Source organism: Gallus gallus, chromosome 1 (assembly GCF_016699485.2).
Source record: "Gallus gallus isolate bGalGal1 chromosome 1, bGalGal1.mat.broiler.GRCg7b, whole genome shotgun sequence".
NCBI lineage: Eukaryota > Metazoa > Chordata > Aves > Galliformes > Phasianidae > Gallus > Gallus gallus.
Window position 1 is genome coordinate 1,790,407 of NC_052532.1, and position 24,645 is coordinate 1,815,051.

The 24,645-nt window shown below is 45.1% G+C and overlaps 1 protein-coding gene and 1 non-coding gene across 4 annotated transcripts in view; both read right to left on the minus strand.

Moving 5' to 3' along the window:
* LOC416696 (collagen, type VII, alpha 1-like) overlaps positions 1–24,645 on the minus strand; it is a 95,177-nt gene that overhangs the window by 25,304 nt on the left and 45,228 nt on the right. For 2 of the 3 annotated variants that reach the window (XM_025153151.3, XM_015286002.4), the window contains exons 44-72: positions 24,256–24,291; positions 23,491–23,535; positions 23,299–23,370; positions 22,869–22,904; positions 22,722–22,757; positions 22,141–22,182; positions 21,664–21,717; positions 20,494–20,532; positions 20,158–20,193; positions 19,015–19,140; positions 18,062–18,178; positions 16,608–16,736; positions 16,221–16,337; positions 11,030–11,110; positions 10,883–10,933; positions 9,900–9,935; positions 9,733–9,777; positions 8,980–9,024; positions 8,511–8,546; positions 8,099–8,134; positions 7,652–7,711; positions 7,080–7,205; positions 6,761–6,832; positions 6,552–6,587; positions 5,971–6,030; positions 4,174–4,218; positions 3,536–3,571; positions 2,389–2,424; positions 58–114 (exon numbers count right to left, since the gene is read on the minus strand). In XM_025153151.3, coding sequence (XP_025008919.2) covers positions 58–114; positions 2,389–2,424; positions 3,536–3,571; positions 4,174–4,218; positions 5,971–6,030; positions 6,552–6,587; positions 6,761–6,832; positions 7,080–7,205; positions 7,652–7,711; positions 8,099–8,134; positions 8,511–8,546; positions 8,980–9,024; positions 9,733–9,777; positions 9,900–9,935; positions 10,883–10,933; positions 11,030–11,110; positions 16,221–16,337; positions 16,608–16,736; positions 18,062–18,178; positions 19,015–19,140; positions 20,158–20,193; positions 20,494–20,532; positions 21,664–21,717; positions 22,141–22,182; positions 22,722–22,757; positions 22,869–22,904; positions 23,299–23,370; positions 23,491–23,535; positions 24,256–24,291 — 1,743 coding nt within the window. The remainder of the gene's footprint in view (positions 1–57; positions 115–2,388; positions 2,425–3,535; positions 3,572–4,173; positions 4,219–5,970; positions 6,031–6,551; positions 6,588–6,760; positions 6,833–7,079; positions 7,206–7,651; positions 7,712–8,098; positions 8,135–8,510; positions 8,547–8,979; positions 9,025–9,732; positions 9,778–9,899; positions 9,936–10,882; positions 10,934–11,029; positions 11,111–16,220; positions 16,338–16,607; positions 16,737–18,061; positions 18,179–19,014; positions 19,141–20,157; positions 20,194–20,493; positions 20,533–21,663; positions 21,718–22,140; positions 22,183–22,721; positions 22,758–22,868; positions 22,905–23,298; positions 23,371–23,490; positions 23,536–24,255; positions 24,292–24,645) is intronic. The other variant, XM_025153153.3, reaches the window with a different exon arrangement.
* On the minus strand, positions 21,332–21,429 carry MIR205B (microRNA 205b). Its single transcript, NR_031462.1, has one exon. It is a non-coding gene; the product is annotated as a microRNA 205b (primary transcript).

A 24,645-nucleotide genomic window follows, 5' to 3' on the forward strand; every position in this document is an offset into this window, starting at 1 on the left:
AGTAAAACTTATAGAATAACCTAAGTTGGAAAGGACTTATAAGGGTCATCAACTTACAGGATCTCCTTTACTGCCTTTGTAGCCTTGGGGTCCGAAACCAGTCATGGTCTCACCCTAGAGAAAGGAGACACAGAAGAGATGTAGAGAACAAGTGGTACTTGAATTCAGGGGTCCCATTGGATAGAACCACACTTGCTATGATGGGAAAAAACAGCAAAAAGGTAACAAACATCTGCGAGCATTTTCCAAACTGTGGTCCATTTGGAAGGTATGGATGAACAGTAATAAGTTTAATTTATTCTCAACTAAAAGCTAAGTGATGAATGTGCATGACAAGTTCTGAATTTTGACAGTGACCTCTTGCTGAAGAAAATGTTGGGGCCCAATGGCATAGCCACAGTCCAGGTGTCACACATAGAAGTGGAGCTATGCATGGGAAAGTGGAACCCTGAGGTTCAATTCCCAATCTGAAGCTATTAGTGATAGGACAGGTCCATATCTGACATGGTGGCTTGGCTCCTTTGTCACTGTATATCACTTAGGATATCAAGGTTTGCATCTCCTCCCACGTACGGGACCTGGTTGTAGGCTCATGGTGCCCTGATTTACGGTCATGCAGTTGGAGCTGAGGTTGGCGAGTGCTACTTATGGCACCCATCAGAGCTAGTGTTTTTTACATCAGAAACATTGATTCTGCAAGCCAGGGCACTGTGACCAGCTGACAAGTACATGCGTCTAATATGCTGCCCCAAAAGGAGCCCAGAGAGTGCCATTAGCATCCTTGGTGGACCCTGAAACTCTATATAGCAACAAGGAGGACAGGCGTAGATAGATGCAGCAAGGCATGGGGTTTGGAGGCAGGACAGACCTGGTAGGGAGGGTGATCTGCTGTTACAGAGGCAGAAAGGAGCACCTTTCCCCTTTGGAAGATTTTTACATCCGATTTGGATGCTGAGTGCAGCCTGCAGTTAGTATTTTGCCGCCGATGTTAGCAGCGCACAGCACTGATTTATTCATTTTTTTCCCCCCTGAAAGATAAATTAACTCCTTATAGGCTGATAACTCTCCTTGCTAGCCCCTTTTGGCAACTGTAGCCTATCTGAAACAGCCTCCCCTCATACCAGCTTTCTTCAATGCTGCAAACATCCATCCCTGTTAGGGGCGACTGTGCTTTGCTGCTAGACTCTTAACAAACACCCATGAATCAACACTCCCCAGAATTTGACCATCTTTTGCAATTCATACAGTGATCACTATCAGATCCTGCTCCAAGTCTATCTTCATACACTCTCTGCTTTCCTGCTTTTGAGTGTCTGTAATGGAGATGGGATGGAGCTCCATCAATTTTGCAGACAAAAGGGAGCATAAAAATTCTGTAGTTTAATCCAATGCACGGTACAAGCCCTGAAAAGCACACAGTTCCACTTGTACTGATGGAGAGAGAGTTATAAAGTAAGTCAAACCGTAACCATGGGGAATGAATCCAAGCCAATCATCCCTCTCCCTCAGTTCTATCTCATACGCCTTTTTATATTTTATTAAGGTATTCTTTGGAAAATGCATTACACATTCCTTCAACTCGGGAAGTGTTTTGGGGCCTCCTCACGAAGCAGATTAGGAGTTGATTTGTCTCTGGAGCAAGTCCCTTTTGAAAGCAGCCTCCTCAGGGACAAATTGGCCCTAATCATGTAATGCCGCATGACTCAAAGGCGAAATCATCATGTAGGTTTTCGAAAACTCATTTTCTTACAAGCCACCTCAGTAAGGGAGGAAGTTAACAAAACACTAGACAGAAACTCAGCATTTTCTGCTCACTTTCTGCACTCGGGGTTATTTTGCATTACCTGCTACGAGCCAGACTGGGGTATGCTTTGGGGTGAGCTGATTAACAAAAATCAGTGGAACCTTTCTTTCACCCCTTACATCATAGGAAGCATTTTTGTGCCCCAAAAAACAGCTGCTGAAATGACTTCTTTTTTGTTGCTATCAACAATGGCTGTTGTAGGATCCCACTAGAACTATGGTGCAAACTCCACTCTGAGCATTGCATAGAGTGCAAGCAAGAGGCCAACAAAGTGGATTGAACCCACTGGAAAATCCCATGAGGGGAAGGAGGCGTCTAAATCTTGCATTCTGCTGCATGGTTGTATAATGTAGGGAGAATGGACCCAAACTCTTGGATGTACATAGTGAAGGGACCAGCTGTAAACAGGGAAACTCCCACTAGACAGAAGGAAAACATATCAGTATTTCTTATCATTTATGTCTCTACTTTGCCTGATCACTGAATTGTTCAAATAAGTGTCCATCTGCTCACAGGTAATGATAAAACCCTAACAGCCTTTTACCCCACCTGCCCCAAAAGGTCACAATCTGGAACGTCCTTACTCTTTCTCCCTTGGGTCCCAGAAGTCCCCGATCGCCCTGAAAGCAAGCAAGAAATAAAGACAGTGAGTGATTCCCTTTTTACTCCCTCTTTCTGTGCTACTCAGTCCGCTGATTTGCACACCAAGCCCATCTATCACAGCTGGGAGTCAGCTCCCCTGGGCAGTCCTCCAAAGCTTACCATGGGAGATTGTGCACAACTCAAATATATTGTGTTGACCAAAGATAAACACCTGGGACTGACGTGTTTTGGCTGACTCCATGCTCAGCACGTCCACAGTGTGAAGCTATCATTGGATTTCCACCTTCCAATGCGTCATTGCAGCTCTGGTAATATGCCAGTACTACACCTAGGGTGGGAAGGCATCCTGTATTTTATAAGATTTCCTAAATTTCAATCTCAAAGGTTGGATTTTGCAACTAAAAGTGTATGAAATACTAACCGTTCCTCAAGCCTTTATCTAGGAGGTGGGATATGAAGCTGAAGGGCAGGATTTGGTGCTGATGGCATCACTTACCCTTCTCCAGTGCTCACGACTGGCAAAGCGACAGCAGATGAGAGAGACCAGAAGGACCAGGTGGGAATAAGAGAGCAAAGGGAGACTGAAAAACTGTACTGAGTTGCTTCTGAGTAGCAGCACTATATGTGGTTGCCTTCATTCCTGTGTCTGATTACGCATCCCTACATTTGGACAAGATTTACTCTTCCCATTGCTGCACTTTTCCACTTTCCAGGGCTTGCAAGAGGGAAATGGCAGGAGAGCAAAGGGATTCCTGCTCATGGATGTAAAACGAATGGGTATGTGTTGTCTGGAAAGTGGTCTTCGTTCTGCATGTGCTGCAGGGGAGCTGCTCCTCAGCCCAGCCCTGCACGTTGAGGGATCAAATGGAGTACGACAGGAATTCCTTTCTGTCCAAACTCCCAAATTTCCTCCCTTCCCACCATCCTAAAAAATATTTTTAAAAGAGGCATGCAGAAAGGTAACATGCACCCTGATCCCGGCCCAGACCTTACAAGGGACTACTTGTCACTTCACACTTTCATACATTGATTAAAGTCCCCTCCCAATCTGTCCCAGAAAGATTCCCCACAATGGAGCCCTCCTCTTCAGGAGCTGCATAGGAAAAGGTGACAGTGACTCTCACTTACTCTTTCACCTTTCACACCCGGGAGACCTTTTAGACCCTGCAAGAACACAGAACAGGATGTGAGGATAAATACAAGTGAGGGAAGATATTAGGAAAGAAAGAGCAGTCTCCACTCTAAGACAGAGCTGCCTCCAAGAAGAGGTTTCAGCATGGAGAAGCTCCTGGTGGGAGGGGTGCAGAAGCTAGATTGGCCAACTTGCCCTATTTTGCAAGCCTCACGTGGAGACTTTTGTATGCTTAACATCAACAAGACACAGCCACAATCTCTCAGAGAGCATGGGGCTGCTCCCATAGGCCCTTCTAGGTGGAGGTGACAGGATCTCTAGATGTCCCTCATCACAGGACTGGGCAGGGACAGGATAGACTGGGATGGCATGTGGCCAAGCGTAAAGCAATTACGCTTGGTATGACAACTTATGTCTCACATCTGGCTAAAGGATTTACACTCAACCCTTCCAACACAACATAAGAATTTGGGTTCCCCAAGTTTCTGTTTCCCACTGGAAGCATCAAACCATTTACATTTTTTTAATTGCTTATAGGGATTTTTCCAGCCCTGAAGCTGTCCGTACCATAAAAAACAAGCTGATTTGTTGTCCATACTGTGAAATCAGTTCTCTGTGCTACATTAACACTCACCATCATACCAGTGGGGCCCTGGACTCCCATGATGCCCTCGTCACCCTGTTAGGAGAGAGAGGTGTAGTGACGGCCATCAACAGACACATGCAACATGCACAGTCCCAGCTCCACAGTCCATCCCATGAGGGTCAGTAGGAATTGAGAATACAGAAGCCTAGATCCTTAAAGGGAGTTTTGCAGCCTTGTTCACTTATATGTCTACATGTATTAGGTGTCCTATGGTTCTGGATTAAAGGACTTAAAGGGCCATACCACACACATGTCATTGAAGTTGGACAATGCACTCAGTATTTAGAAAACACTCAGGTCAGCTTCAAGCTTCACCTTCTCCTCAGCTTTCAAGAGAAACACATCTGTAGGATGATTTGAAACTGATTTACCATGATATTAATCACTCTAAAAAGGTGCCTCTTCTCTGTTTCTATAGGGAGGCACTGGTTGGAATGGCTTAGAAGAAGCAACTCAAGGTTGGGTGATCTTGTGTGTCCCTCCTCAAGCTGTATTTACACGTGACAAAAGCATGGGCAGCAAAGGGAAGAGGTCTGAGATGCCCATGGTGTCCCAAGAGAATTCTCATCCTCAATCAGAGGGCTCAGTAGCTTTTATGTGCATTCATAACTTGATTTCAGTAGGACTCACCAAAACAAAAATGTAATCAGAAATTCATCTGGAACCCACATCGCTGGCTTTCAGAAGGAAGATACCACCAGTCAACTGCTTAACTCATGCCTTTGAAGACCAATGTGAGGCTTATCTTCATACCTAGCACTTGTTTCCAGACGCCAGAGAACTTCTTAATGTTTCTTCAAGTGTGTTATTGACTCTATTTAAATCTTACTACAAAGGATAGCTGGTGGATCTGTGAAGTGCTTCAGTGACCTCAGTGAGTAGAACCCTCAAGACATACATGTCTTTGAGATGTCTAGATTTGGGCATCATCCTGCGAGGCCAATTCTCTCCTATGTAATGTAATCTGCGATTCTGCGATTCTCTCCAGATTTATGCTGGAGTCAGGAGAGCAGAAACATTATTTCATCATTCCATTCAGATAATAAAGCTTGAGTAAGGTTTACCCCAGACCTTTCACAGCTGTTGACATTCTCATTAACTGTTTTGTCTCAGGGGCCTCATCGAACCATTCTGCTGGCAGATGGGGAATTTATCTAAATGGATTGCAGCATAAAATCAGTTTATTCATGGAACAGCCACAGACGGAGCAAATTGAAACATGGCCCTTGATTATGCTCTAGAGGGTCTCCCTGGGGCCTTTGCCAGAAGAGGACCAAAACTTCTCAGCAGCCTGAGGAAAACTGAGCATTGCTTCCCAAGGGATGACAGAGGGTCAGGAGGGAAGAGGGGAACAAGAGTAAGAAAGCTGGAGGTGGATTTCTGAAGGAATGAGTTTGCAGGTAGCATCCCTCAAGCATACAACATGAGGTCCTTCCTCACTGAGATATGCAGATGTATGAATGTAGATGTTACCATTGAAGCTTCCATCTAGCCAGTAAGGGCACAGACGTGTTGATCAATGCAACATGCAGTGCTTGAGGGTGTCTAATTGCAGAGGGGATGCTAATTGCAATCTGTGGAGAGAATCTGGCCAGTGCCAGCTCCAGCTGGGTGTAGCAGTGTCTATCACCTCCAAATCTGGCCAGTGAAAGAATAAAGTGGTCTCTGTAATCAACTCTATTGGCATTTTCTATGATGGGTGAGCAGACAGTGATGGTACAAAGTTGCCTCCAAAAGAGTGTAGCTTGCAACAAGCCAAGCAAGGAACATTTACAGGGAACCTACTTGAGAACCGGGCAATCCTCGGGGACCTCTTGGACCAACAACTCCAATCCCAGTTTCTCCCTGCAGGTCAGAAAGACAAAGGTCTAATTGGAGGAAGGACGCCACATGCTATGACTACTGATCAGTTTGACCATAGAATCATAGAATCATTAAAGTTGGAAAAGATCTCTAAGGTCATCTCATGCAACTGTCTACCTACCACAATACTGCCCTCTAAACCATGTAGTCCCTAAGCACCACATCTCCACGTATCTTGAACACCTCCAGCAATAATGACTCCACCACCTCCCTGGGCAGCCTGTTCCAGAGCCTGACCACTCTCTTTGAGAAGATTTTTCTCATGTCCAGCATGAAATGATTTAAAAGTCACAGAAGGAGTCAGGAGACTCCTTTCCATTGACTTTCTGCAGCTCTCTCTGGAGGATGCCCCAACAAACTGGTGGAAGATGGGCATGAAGGTGAGAGGGGGTGAAGCATCTAGATGGGATCAAGGATAAGGAGCTAGGAGATTGCAGTGGGCTGACCCATTATTACCCAAGGATCTCAGCTATTTGTGCCCTTCCTGGCAGGCTGGCACTCACCTTGTTGCCTTTGGGCCCAGGTGTCCCAGGAATCCCCTATAGGATGAAAAAAGAAAACCACAACAAACATTGTTTTGCAAGTCCTTGATGCTTTCCCATCCCAATGAAAGGATAAAAGCACACAGCCCAGATACCAGGCCCTCAGCCTCTCTCCCCAGCTAAATCTCTACAGTCTCTCAGAAGACAAAGGTGTGATGTGTAAAAGTCACCTCTTTTCCTGGGGATCCTGATGGTCCTGCAGGCCCAGCAAGTCCATTCCGGCCTCTCTTCCCACTCTCACCCTTGAAAACAAAATCCTTTAAGGAGGAAAACACCAAAAGGCAAAGGTCCCACTTCTCTCAAGCCAGCCATGAAAGCAGGAATGTGTCCCTGGGTTCTCCTAGGAGGTCTTTGGAATGCTCCCCACATGGGGGCATCATTGAAGAGAGGGGACTCCAATGGGCTGGTGTAGGCAGTATCAGGAGAATCACACTTGTTCTCACCTTGGGTTGGACAACACAACATGCACAGTGCCCTCACACCACCTGCCTTCTGTCCTGGTGTCCCGGGTAGACCTGGAGCCCCTCTGTCTCCCTGTGAGCCAGGAATGCCAGCGTTTCCACGAATGCCCTGAATGCCCTGGGCTCCTGGAGGTCCTGGGGCCCCTGGCTCACCCTGTTGAGTGAATAAGAAGGAATTTAGATTTGAGGTGAGGTTAATAGCCCTCCAAAAGTCCTGAAGAAAACCAGCAGTGTATCCTTGAATTCACATAACTGGTATGTAGAACTGAAGGTACTCCAGTAAGAGAAGTTCATAGGGATGGAGTAGGGGCTGTGCCATGGCTTAGTAAATGCAGAAGACCATGGATGGACATTTTTATCCTCTGGACCTGACTTGATCTAAAGTGGTCACTTGGAGGACACAGGGCACTCCCTCCATCCCAAACTCTGTTACTGTCTTTGCTTTGTTTAGCTTCAGTGCCTTTACCATCCTCAGTGTCTTTCTCATTTCAGTCACCACTGTGCCCGACACCTAGCAGTGGGATGATCAGCATAGACAATGGAATGTAACACCCACAAAAAAAAAAGTGAGATCTTATCTAGAGGAGAAGAAGGTTTTACCTTAAGTCCTGGGGGCCCAGCCTGACCAACAGGGCCTCTGAACCCAATTCCTGGTTCTCCCTGTGAAGAGGTCAGGAAAAAGCAAGATCAGTCTTTGCACTATGGGACCATCAAAAAGCACAAACTGGAACACAAGAGATTCCACGTCAGGAAGCACTCCTTTCCTGTATGGATGGCGGAGCACTAGAACACGTTGCCCAGATAGTCCCATATCTTCTGACATTACCCTTTTATAATGTGTGCCCTGTCTATATGAGCCATCAGGAGTCCCTATATGGGAGGGATAGATGCTGGGTCCCCCAGTGAGTGTCCCATCCCAGCTATGCTGAGTCCACATCTCAGGAGGTTATCTGGACTCCTCAACTTGATTTGGGAGGTTAGATACTGGGAAGGTAGAAGAGTCATTGTGGGAGAAGAGACACCTGTGGTACCAGTGCTGTTCTTTACCTTCTGACCACTTTCACCTCTGTCTCCTTTGGTGCCCTGTGAAATGAAGAGAGAGTTATCAAGCCTGTTGGAGACATCATGTGAAGTACAATCTCACTGGAACCCTGAGCAAGAGAAGAGGTATCCAGTTGTGCCCATAGTCTGTGGCAGGATGGAGTAACTGGAAGTTCAGAGACACCCCTAATGTCCAGTTCTTTTCCCTAGAGAGGTTTGGGAGTGGCTGTGTGACAATTGAGGAGTCAAATGCCCTACCAGAGGGCCACGCTGCTCTTGGTGTTACTGGGCTCTGGGTCTACTGGGTTCAGCTCAGCTGGTGATGGGTTCATATTGGGGCCAGGGATTTCACTTCTCTATGCCACTTAGCTGGTGACACTGTCCTGTGCCAGTGGTTGAGCCTGACTCCACATCTCACCTTTTCTCCAGGCTCCCCCATCTCCCCAGGCTGACCCTGCAAGACAAAAAGATCCATCATCCAGCCACCTCCCTTCTCATGCCCATGGTCCCTGCACAAAGGCATTGAAATTCATAGTAACCCATGCAAAATACCCTCTTTCCATTGGACTGTGAAACAACCCTCCCTTGTCCACCTTTCTTTTGAATATCTGGGTCCCAGCACCTCAGATCTCCTGTTTGTCCCTTATGAAAAGTGTTCATGAAGAGGCACTTTGTGTGGCTGAATGCCTGCTTTGATGGTAGAAGATGCCATAAGAAACTTGGGGCTGGGTCTGACCCTTCCCTCTGTCCCTGTTTACATCAGCACAATCTCCCACAGACCCTGAATGTCCACTCCACCGGTATGTCCCAGCTTCTTATCTTCCAGACCCTATTAGCACAGGGAGCCTTCTCCAAGTCCCAGAGGCTCACAAAAGCGCTATTGCTACCTTTTCTCCTTTGTTTCCACGGGCTCCTGGAGCTCCCATTTCTCCCTGGAAAACAACAGACATCCACTTCAGTTCAAGTATAACAAACATCTCCTTCCCTTTTTGGTCAAGGTAAGTGCTGCCTTAATTCCTGCATCATGTTTTGGCAAACGTTTGGTAATGGAGGACCATCTCCTTCCCATTGCATTTCTGATGGTCCATCTGGTTGGGCTATGCCAACCAGAACCAAACCATAGAATCATAGAATATCCTGAGTTGGAAGGGAGCCATAAGGATCGTTGAGTCCAACTCCGAAGTCCAATCAGAGTCCAACCAGATTAGGACTGTCCCATCTCTCCTATCCTTTTTCCATACAGTGGAAGTGCACAGAGAGAAAACAAACTGGAGTAATTGTAAGATGTGAGTGGTACTGTGAATCTCCCAGGCCAAAATTACTGCAGATATTAATATAATACTGCAGATACCATGAGTCTGAGGGAGAAGGGAGAAGTTCGCTGAGGAGAGAATTACTGAGCAACCAAAAAACCACTACAAATACGTCTAAAGCAGATATGAAAAACTCAAGGTAGGGTCCTCTGCTCATTTTCAGTAGTCCAAACCATTGGTCACTAACTCTTGAACCCACCAGCCTGGCCAATCTTTACCTGTGATTTTCAGCCTCTAAATGAGACAGCCCTGGGGAGATAGATCTCCATCCTGTCTCACCCCAGCATTGTTTGGTATCTGCATTAAAGGTGGAACAAAAGCACTGACCTTTTGGCAATGGTAGGGTGGATCTGGAGGGCCCATTCCCTCCTTCTGTAAGAAAACAAGTGAACATGCAAAACAGAGTTTGGATTCTGCATGATGGGAGAAAAGACTGTTCACATCCTCACCACATGCAGTGGTGGTGAGAAAAGCCCTGGGCACAAATATTTTACCTTAATTCTCCTCGGGTGCTGAGGACCTGGGTATGTCTTGAAGAAGAAAAGAAGAAAGCATGAGAGCAGGTAGGGAAATGTTTCCCCTCTTGAGCTGTAAAAAGGGTGTCTTCAAGCAGTGAGATATACACAGCAAATCCCTTCATTGTAGCAGGGGTAGAGGCATCTTGCAGGGAATCCACGTGTGGTCAGGGATCATGAGATCCTCATTGAAACGCTCCTGGTTGGATACGAGATGGTCTCCAGGCTCACTCTAAGCCACTCCAGCCTGGATAGGATACCTGAGATCTGGGTGCACCCATTGGAAATGGGCTGTAGGGTCCACAAACCATGAAATGCCTTGGCACCAGGCTTCTGGCAATGGCACAGACATCCCACCATAACCCTGACCCTCTACAGACGTGTACAGAGTCATAGAATCGTTTGAGTTGGAAGGGATATTTAAAGGTCATCTAGCCCAACTCCTCTGCAGTGGACACCTACAGAGCTAGATCAAGTATGAGAAACAACACATCTCCTCACGGCACAGATAATCTCAGCTCACTGCTACCATAGCCCACTGCCAAGGACAGGGCAATGGTCAATTGCCACTTTCAAGTAAATTAAATTAATTCAAACTCAGAGGATATCTAGATCTACGTGTTTATAAACACACATTTACATGTTTATATACTCCTACAAATATCTTCTATACTCTCAGGACAAAAGAAGACCGAATCAGGTTATCATGTTCCCTCATTGATTAAGTTTGATTTTCTCCACTTCTGCTTCGTAAGCATCACATTTCCCTTGCCAAGCACAGCGAGAACACTCTGCTCTGCCAATAAATTCAGCTTCATCAGCAGATGTTCCTTGCTTTATTTATTAATATTTATCACTAACCTTTCACATACACCCTCTACATTCGTCATTGAGAAGAAGCAAATTGGGCTTCCCTTGCATCCATGTGTTTGAAGACAAACTTGTATCAGGTATTCACTCACCATGGATCCAGATGGGAATTTTGGAGCTCCTGGGGCACCGGGAGGGTGAACCTATGATAGAGCCAACAAGAAATGGTCCCCACTCCCTTATGGCTCTGCTCTTAGACATTTTTAGCCCAAAGCCATTGGGGTGTAATGGGACTTTACCATGTGTGTATCATGCTGGGTTGATCTCCTGGCTCTAGGATGCCTTGGGAGTGCAGAGCCATCTTCTAAATTCATGTTTTCCTACAAGAAAGAAAGCAGCATCATGGAATCACAGAAACATTAAAGTTGGAAAAGACCTCTAGTCCACCTGTCCACCTACCACCAACTACGTCATACAACCAATCATCCCACTGAGCATCTCTTGTGCAATTAACTTATGTTTATTTCACAGGAACAATACCTAAACTCTTGCAACTTTGAACTCTGCTTTCCTCCCTGCAGCATCCATGTCTGGGTAACACACGTGGTATGCATTTATTGCACCCAATATATCTGACTGCAGTAATACAGCTGTTGATGTTTGATCACTGTACTTAGTGATCTTGCTATCCTTTGCAATGCTCATGGTTTTGGTTGATACATATTTAAGACACACACCATAAAGCTTGTACAAATAGTTACTGGCCTGGATCGTAAATTGGTCATAATACTAGCAACAGTAATTTATCTGCTTGCTGTTCTAAAAACAATTATATTCCTAGCTCAGTATACAGCAATTATTCCCTGACACACATGGTGGTGAACTGCAGAGCAGCTTTGGCAAATATTTTCATACGAAAGCAAAAAAGCAATGGTGTGATTCACAACAACAGAAGGCAGGAAACCTCCATGCACTCAAACCCCAGCCCTGAGCCCTGTCAGGAGCATAGGTAAAAGAGGAACGTATTAGGATGGGATGCAGATATTTGGCACTATTTCCACATTCGTGTTATTATTATTTTCAGAATCAAAGACCAAGATTGACCCCAAAAATTAATCTAGAATCACGTGTTGAGTTCTGTTTTGATGGATTTAACTAACTGGATGATAGTTTCATTTACTGGCTAATAAACACAGGAAGTTTCTGACGCACTAAAATACATAAGGAAAAAAGATATTTTTGCCCTAAGAAAACTGAAATTCTTTGCTGAATCATGGTGAGGAGCAAGAAGGAGGAAGAAAAGATTCACCAGTGATGTGCTGGCACACATTGCTCAGGAGTGCTCTTTTTGGGTGAGTTCTGGCCATCCCGCACTGGGTTGCAGCTGATCCACATGCAGAGCAGATGCAAAATGCTGCTGCTGTTTTGCTATGGGTCCGTGTCCATTGTGAAGAGCATCACAAGGAAAAAGCAAGGCAAGCCCATGGGTTGCCAGGACCTTGCTGAGGTTTTATGGCAACCCGTCTCATAACGCTGCCATTTACAGGGGTGGTGGGAAATTGCAGGGGGTAATAACTCTCCTTCATTCTGCAATTCCTCCGCAATTTTAGCAGTTTCCAGCTCTGAGATGCCATCAGTAATGTACCTCAAGGGAAAGGATAGCGGCTGCTGCTTTCTGAAGCAGTGACTTGCTGATAGTGAGTGTCAGTGTCAGGAAAAAGGAAAAAAGGAGAAGGAAAAAGGGAAAGGAAAAAAGGGGAAAGGATAAGGAGAAGAGAAGAGAGAGAAGAGAAGAGAAGAGAAGAGAAGAGAAGAGAAGAGAAGAGAAGAGAAGAGAAGAGAAGAGAAGAGAAGAGAAGAGAAGAGAAGAGAAGAGAAGAGAAGAGAAGAGAAGAGAAGAGAAGAAAAGAGAAGAAAAGAAAAGAAAAGAAAAGAAAAGAGAAGAAAAGAAAAGAGAAGAAAAGAGAAGAAAAGAAAAGAAAAGAAAAGAAAAGAAAAGAAAAGAAAAGAAAAGAAAAGAAAAGAAAAGAAAAGAAAAGAAAAGAAAAGAAAAGAAAAGAAAAGAAAAGAAAAGAAAAGAAAAGAAAAGAAAAGAAAAGAAAAGAAAAGAAAAGAAAAGCAGAAGGAAAAGCAAAGCAAAGCAAAGCAAAGCAAAGAAAAGAAAAGCAGAAGGAAAAGAAAAGAAAAGAAAAGAAAAGAAAAGAAAAGAAAAGAAAAGAAAAGAAAAGAAAAGAAAAGAAAAGAAAAGAAAAGAAAAGAAAAGGAAAAGGAAAGGAAAGGAAAGAAAAGAAAAGAAAAGAAAAGAAAAGAAAAGAAAAGAAAAGAAAAGAAAAGAAAAGAAAAGAAAAGAAAAGAAAAGAAAAGAAAAGAAAAGAAAAGAAAAGAAAAGAAAAGAAAAGAAAAGAAAAGAAAAGAAAAGGAAAGAAAAGAAAAGAAAAGCAGAAGGAAAAGAAAAGGAGAAGGAAAAGAGCTGATGTAATGAGGTCTGGAAAGAGAAAAATGGAAATAAAGTGAGGAGGAAGAAATAGTTCTCCAAAGAAAGAGAGAAACAGCAAAGAGCATGAAGATATCAGGTAAAAGAAAAAAAAATAGAGAGACCTTAGGTATATCCATATGGAGAAAACAAGGGGCATTTATCTGTATTAACTCTGAAAATGAGTGAGTTGAGGCTGGGAGATGGAGGGGATTGACCTGTCCAATCCCATAATGCCAAAGAATTGGTTCACCCACAGAAAGAGTCACCACCCACCTCTTCTTGCACGGGCATGTGTACCAGGGCTCATCCCATCTCTATATCAGTTAATTTGCTTCCCCCATTAACTCCTGCCAGCCAGAAATTGCATCTCTGAGATGAAGCTTCTTGGGCTATTACAGACTGCTTCTCTCTGGGGCCCTGTGAACCTTTTAACAGGTAAAATTCGTGATTGCAGCTGCTGCTGACGGGAAAACAAGCGGCTCTATTTTGCTCTCTTTGCATTGCGGAGATCTGTGCTGTGTGGAGAGAAGGACTGCTCCTGGCTCCCTGCCTAAGGACCGTGCTTTTTACTCTTCCTGGGGATAGAGGGGATAAACCCATCTCCTTTGGGTGGTAAACCCAAAGTGCTAACTTTTGGATAAAGACTGTCTCAGCTTTGGTCTCAAGTGATAAATGAGCCTCTGGATGATTAATGCTTGTGGCTCTGCTCCTCACCACCCATGGGGTTTAAAAAATAATAACAATAAAAAAAAAATGCTTTCTCAGATGGGATGCAGAATTCTGATTTTGGTCCTTGGGATCATAGCATCATAGAATGGCTTGGGCTGGAAGGGACCTTCCACATCATCAAGTTCCAACCCCATGCTATAGGTAGGGATGCCTCCCACCACACCAGGCTGCTCGCAGCTCCATCCAGCCTGGCCTTGAATGCTTCCAGGGAGGGGGCATCCACAGCCTCGGTGGGCAACCTGTTCCAATGTCTCACCACCCCCACAATAAAAACTTTCTTCCTGAGATCTACTCTAAATCTACCCTCTTCCAGTTTAAAGCCATTTCCCCTCGTCCTGTTGCTACATGCCCTTATAAAAAGTCCCTCCCCAGCTTTCCTGTAGACCCCTGTAGGCTGCATAATGTCTCCTCAGAGCCTTCTCTTCTCTAGGCTGAGTGGTCTCAACTCTCTCAGCCTGTCCTCACAGGGGAGGTGTTCCAGCCCTCTGGTCATCTTTGTGGTCCTCCTCTGTACCCACTCTAACAGCTCCATGTCCTCCTTGTCCTGGGGGCCCCAGACTTGGATACGGCACTTCCTATGGGGTATCATGAGAGCAGAGTAGAGGGGCAGAATCACCTCCCTTGACCTTGCTGGTCACACTTCTCTTGATGCAGCCCAGGATACGGTTGGCCTTCTGGGCTGCAAGCACACATTGCTGGCTTGTGTTGATCTTTCATCATCTGACACTGCAGAGATGTAGGGATTAAGTAAACTACTGACACCCCCTAATTACTGAAGACAGCACTACATTTGGCCCCAAACCTCTCTTCCTTCCCAGTGCCATGGCCATAGTTTTTGGGTACACAGATGCATTTAGTTCCCTGAAAACTGACCAATACGGCTCACTCCCTTTTCATTAAGGAGGGAGATGCTCTGTCTGATTTATTAAGTTTCTGTCTGATTTATTAAGTGTCTGATTTATTAAGTCCAAATGCATGAAACTGTGATGAGGTTGCTCATGAGAAGTATCCAGTATAACTCAAGTCCACAGTTCGAATTTGGGATGGCCTAATTCATAGACTGTGGGTGCAGGTCTGCAGGGTCTGAGCCCTGTCTACTTTAGAGAAGGGGCACCACAAAGCTCCTACCTCAACCAGGGTCCTACACCCATTAGAAACAAAGAGTCACTGTCCCTGGAGGTGTACAAGGAAAGGGTAGATGTGGTACTGGTTTAGTTAACATGATGGTGATGGGTTGATGGTTGGACTTATTGATCTTAGCCATCTTTCCAACCTTAATTACTCTGTGATTTTATGATTCTCTGTCTGCTGGAAACAGGTTCTGCATGCTCCTGACTGCATGTGCTGTGGCTGCAGCTGAAGGATGCTCACTGCTCAGGCTGCAGCTTGCATGCAAACACACGTGTGAATGCTCCTGTTTGTGTGCTTGTGCTGGGAGCCCTCTCCTGGCTGCTGCAACTATTGTGAGTCTGTGCGAAGGTAATTTGCAATAGGAGAGGAGGCAACTTTCCAGCAGACTATTCAAATGAGGGCAAGATTTCCTCTTGACAGAGCCTCTCCACTTTAAGCTACCTCCCACATTGCTGTTCCTAGAAATATATGATGCTGTTCATAGCAGAAACAGTGCTTGCAGCTGTAAGCAAACACTCAAGGGATTTTTCTATCCAGGCTGTAGGCATCCTGTCTCCAAGTGTTTTATACCATCCCACATGACATCCAGGTCATCAGACTGGAGAAGAATGGATTTGATGGATGGACCACTCTCTGGATAAGGAATTGGCTGGATGGTTGCACTCAGAGAACTGCGGTCAGCAGCTCAGATGGGAAGACATTATATTGAAATCATAGAACTGTAGAACCATTAAGGTTGGAGAAGACCTCTAAGATCATCCATTCCAACCACCAACCCATCCCCACCATGCCCACTAAACCCTCAATGCCACATCCCCATGTTTCTTGAACACCTCCAGGGATGGTGACTCCACCACCTCCCTGGGCAGCCTGGTCCAATGTCTGACCACTCTCTTGGAAAAGAAATTTTTCCCAGTATCCAACTTGAGATGCGTTAGTTAAAACAGCACCAGATGAGTGCCTCTGTCCTCTCTTCATCACTGAGGTTGGTGTCACTTAGTACATGGTATTAGGGTAGGGTCTACCAGCATGACCAACTGCTCTCATAATTACAATGATGTGAGAGCAAAAAGATGAACATCTCAGTCTCCTCCTGTCTATCACTGATCTCCACACTGGTCCTAGTATGACCTACTGCTGCTGGGAATACCTACAAGGCTGTTCTCTTCTTGTGGTTGTCCTTCCACTCTTTCCTCCAAGGATTCGAGAAGCTCTATGGACAGGTTTCCTTGCAGATCACCTTCTGGATGTGGTGAGGACATAGAGAAGCTCTGCAGAATGTGGTGGATGAATGACAACATAGTCTTAATGATTATCAGAGTGGAACATGGAAAGCAAAGTTTCAGGCACCAAAACTGATTCATGCAGAAATCCTTATCCTTTCACTAAATTAACTTTTCACTGCAGTAAAACAGAGGAAGAATTCACAATATTGCAAAGGGTTTGTCTAATCAAGTTCTTCAAAATGTAATCCCTTTGCATCTATTTAATCAGCACAAATGGGAATGTAATTAAAAGTCACTGAACAGGCATTTACATACACTGCTGAGAGAGATATTTGTCCCTTCTGAGTCGCCCTCCCTCCTTCTTTCCTCAGATATTTTCTTCAGTGACTCAGGAGCGTTCCCCAGGGGTTGGTGCTCAGAATCAGAACCATCATCAGATGGACCCTGTGGAGACCAAGGAAAGTTACTGCTTTTCTAAGTCAAGACTTCATCCACAGGACGCTGCTTTACCCACACTGCCATTCATTAGAGACCCAGGACAAACCTGGAGAACCAAGTTGTCAAGATCTCTCTTGCACCTTACTTGGGAAATGCTGTTGGGCTGTGGCATCCAACAAAGATCCCCAATGGGTCAGGGGGCTGCCCAGGGGCTCAGAGGTGAATGCTTTGCCTCTTCTCGCCTTAAAACCCAAACAAGGTCCCTAGAAAGAAGCATTCAGCTCCTTCCCACTCTGTCCTGGACAAACAGCCCAAGCCATCTAATTATACCCCATACCCCCATTCATAGTGGCAGAGATAGTGACAACATTTATGAAAAACCCTGGCCACTAAGATGAACAAAACTCCCTTATTGTCATAGCTTTGGTGTCTCTGCTCCCCAAATCTGGCTCCAGGCTTGCTGATGTATGTCCATTTTTTGTTTCTTGGGACCTCTGATGCAAACAAACCTACTGGTGAGCACTTTATTCCCCCTCAAGGCCCTAAAATGTTGTCATCCTGGCTGCTATGATCTGGAAAAGCAAGATCACAGTAAGATCCTGGAGCAGATTGAGGATGAGCCTGCCTTACCCTAGGTCCCTGAGCAACAGGTCATCATTGAACCAACCACAGTGAAAGACAAATTCACCATCAGCTGGCTCCAAACACTCCCACGTTTCTTGTGTTCCAGTTACAGGCAACATTTCCTACCCATGACTAACAGGGGCTTATGGTGAGTCACTTCTTGACTGTCATAAGAGAGGATTAGAAAAGCCTCACCACAGCTGCCAGTGATGTTTTCCAGACTATCCTTTATAAAGACTGTCCAGTATGGGCAAATTAAGACCCAGGACTACTTCTGCAGCTATGAGAGGTAGCCTGGATACAGCTCTGTATATTTATTACTGGATGTGTATTGCAGCACACAGGAACTTGGGACCAGAATGGAGATAAGCCATAACATCACTAGCAAATTCCCAATTTCCATAACAACAAATTTGCTGTTACTTGCAATTGCCAAGGCTGTAGGCAATTAGATTATCTCTAGCAATTAGTGTTGTTACTTGAGCAAATGAGAGCTGTGGAGTCACGGCAGGGACAAGAAAGAGTTGTATTTGGGTGAAGGGGAAGGGAGGATGAGAGATGAGCAGAAAGCATCACTGGAGCATGGACTGGAAGCTCTGGCATGCATCAGATGTGTGAGCTCTTAATGTTATTGCTGCAGCAGACTGTATGGACAAGAGCACACATCTGTGTGACTATACTTCATGAACTCTGCTGCTTGTTCTCACCTTAGGGAGTCCTTCAGACACCAGCACCCTAAATGGAGTGTCCACTGCCAGAATCTGTGCTTCTTCTGTCACCCCAGTGCTGGTCAGGACATCGTGAGTATCAACTGTCAATGAACCCTGTAACATCAATAAAAACCCATGGTTCTGTGTGGCCATGAACCACAAATGCAAAAAGATAGATTCTAATGGCTTATTTCTGCCCATCACCCTGGCACTCCAGAAGTCTCTGTCCCACCTGCTAGCCTTCCTATACCAAGACGGAGACAGTAATAAGCAATCCTTGCTCACCATTTCATAGAATCATAGAATCATTGCATAGTTCCCACTGAGGGACAACACATGTCAATGATCTTCATCTGGATGTTGAGCCATTGACTGCCACTCTCTTTCTTTTCCAGTTTGGAGAGAAGGAAGTTATGGGGGACTGTGTCAGAAGCTTTACTGAACTTCAGATAGATGACATCAGTGGCTCTTCCCTTGTCTATTGCTGCAGTTATGCCATCATAGAAAGCCACTAGGTTGGTCAGGAAGGACCTGCCCTTGGTGAAGCCATACTAGTTGTCCTATATCACCCCTCTGTCTTACATGTGCCGTAGCATAGCTTCTAGGGGCATCTGCTCCAAGATGTTCCCCAGCACAGGGATGATGCTGCCAGGTTGGTGGTTTCCTGAGTCATCCTTTCTACCCTTCTTAAAAATGGGTGCACAATGGCCTTTTTTCCAGTCACCACGGACTTCACGTGTCCACCATGATTTTTCAAATATCATCAAGAGTGGCTTGATGACTGCATCAGTCATTTACCCCAGGACTCTAGGACGCATCTCAGTAGGACCCCAACCCTTCCTACCCAGGTTGTTCTGTGTCCTTTACTTTTGAAGCCAACCTTGTGGTCATTTCTCATGTTTTCAGCTGCTTTGCTCTCCAAATCCCAACCCTGTCATGGTTATACTCACGCTATGTTTGGGTGTATGTGGAAGTGCCTGCTTTCTCCTGGAGGTCCTGGAGCTGCCCAAATGCTGCATCAGCCAATCCAGCCCTTCCTGCAGGATTGCATTGGAGAGATCCTTCAGCAATGCCAGCTGCAACCAACAGAGCCCATAGTTTTTTACTGTCACTCTCCCATCACCAAGAAACAACAGTGCTATAGCCAACCTGGAATGATGACTGATGTGTTTCCAGGAGGGTAATAGAGCATCTGGCCCTGACTGCCAGCAGTTGATTTAAATGTAAGTGCTTATGGCTTGGGCATCTAGGAACTGATTGATGGAAGTTATGCAGTGGTTCTCTCCATTCTGAATAGATCCCCCTACACTTGATTAGATAAGTTGGATCCTCATCTCCCTTATTTGCTTCTTCAGGGCTTATAATAAGGAGCTGAGGGCGATGAGCTCATGTATAAGGGTGTAGTTAATGGGACACTAAAAGCTGGGGCTCATCACAATTACTGAGCTTGTTGACTGCCATGAGACTGGAATGAAACCATGGCTGTATTACACACTAGGAAGTCTGCACACTGTGCTAAACAAGACAGACAACATAGAATCATAGAATCATAGAATGGCCTGTGTTGAAAAGGACCACAATGATCATCAAGTTCCAACCCCCTGCTATGTGCAGGGTCGCCAACCACCAGACCAAGCTGCCCAGAGCCACATCCAGACTGGCCTTGAGTGCCTCCAGGGATGGGGCATCCACAGCCTCCTTGGGCAACCTGTTCCAGTGTGTTACCAACATGTACAACAGGGCCCTGTGCTCTCCTCTTCCAGGCTGTGCAGACACAGAACAGAACTGAAGTACACTTCATACAAGCTATGCCAAGTGGTAGCACCAAACTCTTACGTGGGTATTTCCTAAGATCTCAATTTCACATTGGCCTCAAAGCCCCTGTCCACCCCATAATGGAGCAGGAGCAAAGCTGTCCAAGAAGAACTTACATACACATGGTAAGTTGTGAAGTGGAATCTAATAACCCTGACTTCTTGTGAGTGCCAGTGATGGACTGGGAGGTACACACGTCATCTCCAGAAGTCCACAGGGGATAGATGGAAAAGTTATTACAGTCATCTCATCAGAAGGAAAGTCCGAGTACTACCTACCTTGATACCATTTTCTTCAAAAAGTCTCTCCAGATCCTGAAAGAAGAAAAAAGGGTAAGAACACAACCAAAGCTCTGACTCAAAGAGCAGCAGAAATGTCCCCTTCTGAGCAGGAGCCTGACTCCATTGCTCTGGGAAATGTTGGGTGCAAGGCAAATGGCATTTCTCAAAGGACCGAACACAGTGATATGTTTCCTCTCCAACCTGGGGAGCTAGGCCTGCAGGTGGTGATGGCTAAGCCTGGGGCATTCATAAAATCTCCACTGACATCTTGGACACAGGCGGAGGGGAGGTGTTTCCAACGTTAATATCTTTCGTAGTTTTTATTTTCCTTACCTTCATTTCCACTCCTTTTCCTGGTGGACCAGGCTCTCCCTTCAAACGAATAAGAGCAACTCATTTATCATGATTAATGATTGGCATCAAGAATGAGCAGAAGTCATAGAAGTCACAGAAATCTGGCCCTTGCTCTGCTGCTATCCTACTCCACAACCCCAAACAAATTCTCTTCTGTTGGCTCACAGAAGGGTTTGAATCCCACCCTGATAAATTGACTCCTTCCTCCCCCACCAGACACAGCCAATGGTTGTGTTTTGTAGAGCAGGAATGGACCAGAGCTTGACTTGAGCACTGTCAAAAAAGAGTTCTTGGACTGGAGCTTTGCACCATTCCCTTGTCTGGGGGAATGTGGTCTGTACCAAATTAGCCATGTTTCCCACCAGAGCTATGCAATTCTGTATTGAAGAGAGGGAGAGAGACCTGAAAACCGGTCCTCAGCCATTCATAATATGTAAACAGTGAAATTTGGATGGTCCTTCACTGCCACCAATGCTGCCACTACAGTAGCGATTGTGTGGAGGTGGCAGCAAGGCAGAGGATGATTAAGCTGCTACCAGGGTTGGTGGTCCCTTTTAGAGGTGGCTGTGGTCCTGGTGGCCTTTCACACTACATTTGGTCTGGGTCAAATATCTGTGATAGGTTTAAGCGTGGACTCCCATATGCAAGTCCCAAGGACAGGTTGTCTTTGGGGTTGTCTGTGTCTCCTTGCCCAGCATGATGTGGGTCTTCAGGTGAATGACTCTGGGCTGCTGACGTGGATGAAATGCCAGATAAGCTGTAGCAGCTTTGGATGCCCTCTGGTAGGGGAAGGAGCATCTGATGAGACCAGAGGCTGAGCTGCCTCTCTGATGGGCTTCATTTCACTGAAATCTGGTTTCTGCACTGACAGATTCCGGTGGAATGAAGGGCATCAGGAAGGCCCTAGTAGTGTATCTCACCCAGTTTCTGAACAGCATCTTCCTGCCTAGATGTATATTTACCAAATGGAGTTGTAGAACTACAGCATCACTGTGACCACAAGTTTACAAGCCCAGCTCATGACTTCTGCTTTGAAAAACCCAACATTCTGGGGAGTGAGAAGAGATCTGAGATAGGTGTTCTTTCCTTCTGGACAACCCAACCCAATGGCACTAACGCAAAGATGCTTCCATACGTCTGAGCACATACCTTTGGGCCTGGAGGACCTCTTTCACCTTTCAAACCATCCTTCCCTCGATCTCCCTGTAAGCCAGCAGGAACACGTTAGTTCTTCATCCCCTCTAAAATTCACAGTGATCATTGCACATTACAGTGTTTCCCATGTACTGGGCTCAGACTAACAACATCTAAGTCTTCTTCCACATGGGCCAACCAGCCTTTTCTTCCAATTATCTCACTGACTCACGTAATTAAGGAAAAATCAGGAGTATCTCTGCTCTTCACTCAAAATACACTATTTAGGTCCTTGAGAGTAGTTCCTAGCACTAATTTTGGAGTAGCTTTGCTGTTGAAGGTGGGAACAGCAAGAATTTGCTTACGGAGCTTGAGAGTTTCAGGATGTGTTTGCAGACTTTGACTTATAAAAGTAATGAGGCTACACAACATTTGAGAAATGCAAAATAATCACATATTCAGCTTCAAGACAAATATTTTTAAGCAAAATACCTTTTCACCTTTCAAAGTGATGGTATTCTCCAGAGAAGACATCTGCAAAAAATGGAAGAAACCTGGTGAAGGAAGATATCTGATCTCCACATGCCTTTTTTCCCAGATAAACCATAGGCACAAAGCCAGCATCTTTCTCTCAACCACCAATGTGGACATGTTGTGTTTGGACTCAAACCAAAAGGGAGCCAGTGTATCATCTTTCTGCTCACGTATCAGAGATTCAGGGTGGTTGTGATGTTGGTATCTGTACCTAGAGGCTGAGTTCATAGCCAGGTTTTAGCCTCTTCCGTGTCATGAGCTTCTTGCATGACCATTTGGAGGGACATTCATTTGACCACATGTGCAAAGGAAGTAGCTGCACCGCTTTGTCTCTTCTGATAAGGCTAAGAGGGAAATTACAGCATACACTACATGTTCTGGCAGTGTGTTCCCTGTGGTACCCAGGATTCATGATAAATCTCAACATAGAATCATAGCATCATTATAGTTGGAAAGACCAATAAGACCATCTGGTCCAACCACCAGCACATCCCTTTCTTGATCAAATGCATAAGTCAGCAGAAGAAGGCAATACTCACAATGCTTCCAGGAGTCCCAGGCAGCCCAGGCATACCCTGTGAAGATGCAACACCCCCATAAAAAGAGTGAGTGGTACAATTCAGCATTTTAGCCACCAAACAGACGTACTATCATGCAAAGTTATAAAGGAGAATGTGCAAACCTACAGATTCGCCCTTGTCTCCCTTCTCTCCAGTAATTCCCTAGGAAGGGGAGAGAGAGGCAGGGTGAGAACAAGCTGTGGTAGGGGAGGGGGGTCTCAGCATCTTCTTGCTGGCATAGCCTTCAATAGACTAACAAATCCTTCCTTGAGCAGCTGAGCTAATAAAATCTGGAATTCACCCTCACTTCTGCAGAGGAACTCTCTGATATTTAATAAGGGGTGTGATTATAGGCTCTTCCTCAGCAGGTAGGCTCGTTAGGGACTTTCTCTCTCCCATTCAGTTGCTTATTTTCACAGAGTTTGTAGAAATATCACGTGCTTAAGATTTCTGTCCCTTTGACAAACGTAGCTGATGTTAGTCAGTGTTTTCCTAAGCTGTTAGAGGGAGATCAGACTGAACATAGGTGCAGCTGCCCTTTTAGGATTTGCCTTACATCCTTTCCAGGTTCTCCTGGGTCGCCTTTTATCCCCTGCTCTCCAGGTCGCCCCGGGAGTCCAAGTGGACCCTAATGAGAAAGGATTCAGAGAAACAATCAGAAATAGAATACATCCAGCAGTTCCAAAAAGTGAAGCAAATGAGAAAAATGCTCACCCAGGCAGAAAATTATGATAATAACAATTTTTACCCTCATTCCTCTTTCTCCTGGTTCTCCTGGGGCACCAGCTTCTCCCTAAAAAAGAGGAGTAGAAGCTTTTAAAAGCCCTCTTCATTCAAGCTTGAACCTTCACTGGTAGAACCTTCACTGGAGAAAACGTTTTAGAGGATGAGAACCAAGTCCTACTACTATTCCAACGGCCCTAAAGCAGCTAAGGTCTCCTCTTTGGTATTAATGCTTATAAAGTTGGTACCAAGGCAGCCCTATGGTGATCTGTATTATATTTAACTAGGGTTGATATTTTAGACCTACCCTAGCGTTGGAGTAAATGGATATATGGTATATATGAGTGATATGAGATATATGGTAACATCAGACTACTCGGAACTATGGAGGAAATGGGGTAATTTCCACCAGACCCTACCATGAGTTGCTGTAATCTGCTTTCTGCTGCTGAGCATAAAGGACTATCTCCCAAAGAAAACACAATTTGATTCTTTTTGGCCTTTCTTTTTTTATCCTTTAGCTTTAGAAGATGAAAAACCAAAGCTGAAACAAAATCAAGTCATATGAAATATAATGAGTTAGTTTCAAAACAAATCAAAGGGACTGGTTTTGCAGATGCTGCTCAACTAACACTTGCTTAACTAACTGGAGGAGAGATTCTGGGCTACAAGGAACTTCACTCTAAGTACTACCATTCTCCTACACTGCTGTACCCACTGCAGTCATGAGTGAGGCTGTTGTCTTTGGCACCTACATAACCCCAGAAGAGTTGGACTTCCCACTGATTACCTTCATCCCAGAGGTGCCTTTCTTCCCTGGTTCTCCCTAAAACACAATGCAAAAATGCTAAGTTACATTTAGCCTTGTAACCACTTTTTTTTTCACTATAATTTCTTTTTTTTTTCTTTTCTCAAGTCTTCTCTTGGTGGTCCTATTCCACTTGATGCTCAGGTATCAACTCAGCCCTTTGGACTAAAGAAAAGTCTTCAGTGACTACTGGTAGGAAAGGTTTACCTGAACCCGGCCATGAAGCTCTTGTGAAATGCCACCTTGATTTGACTGAAAGAGGGATCTATTGTACCGTAAAAACAAAAGATGCCCTTCAGGGCTGGTGTGACTGTACATCATGGGCATTCCTTGTATATTGCACTGATTCAATGACAAAAGCACACAGTGTTG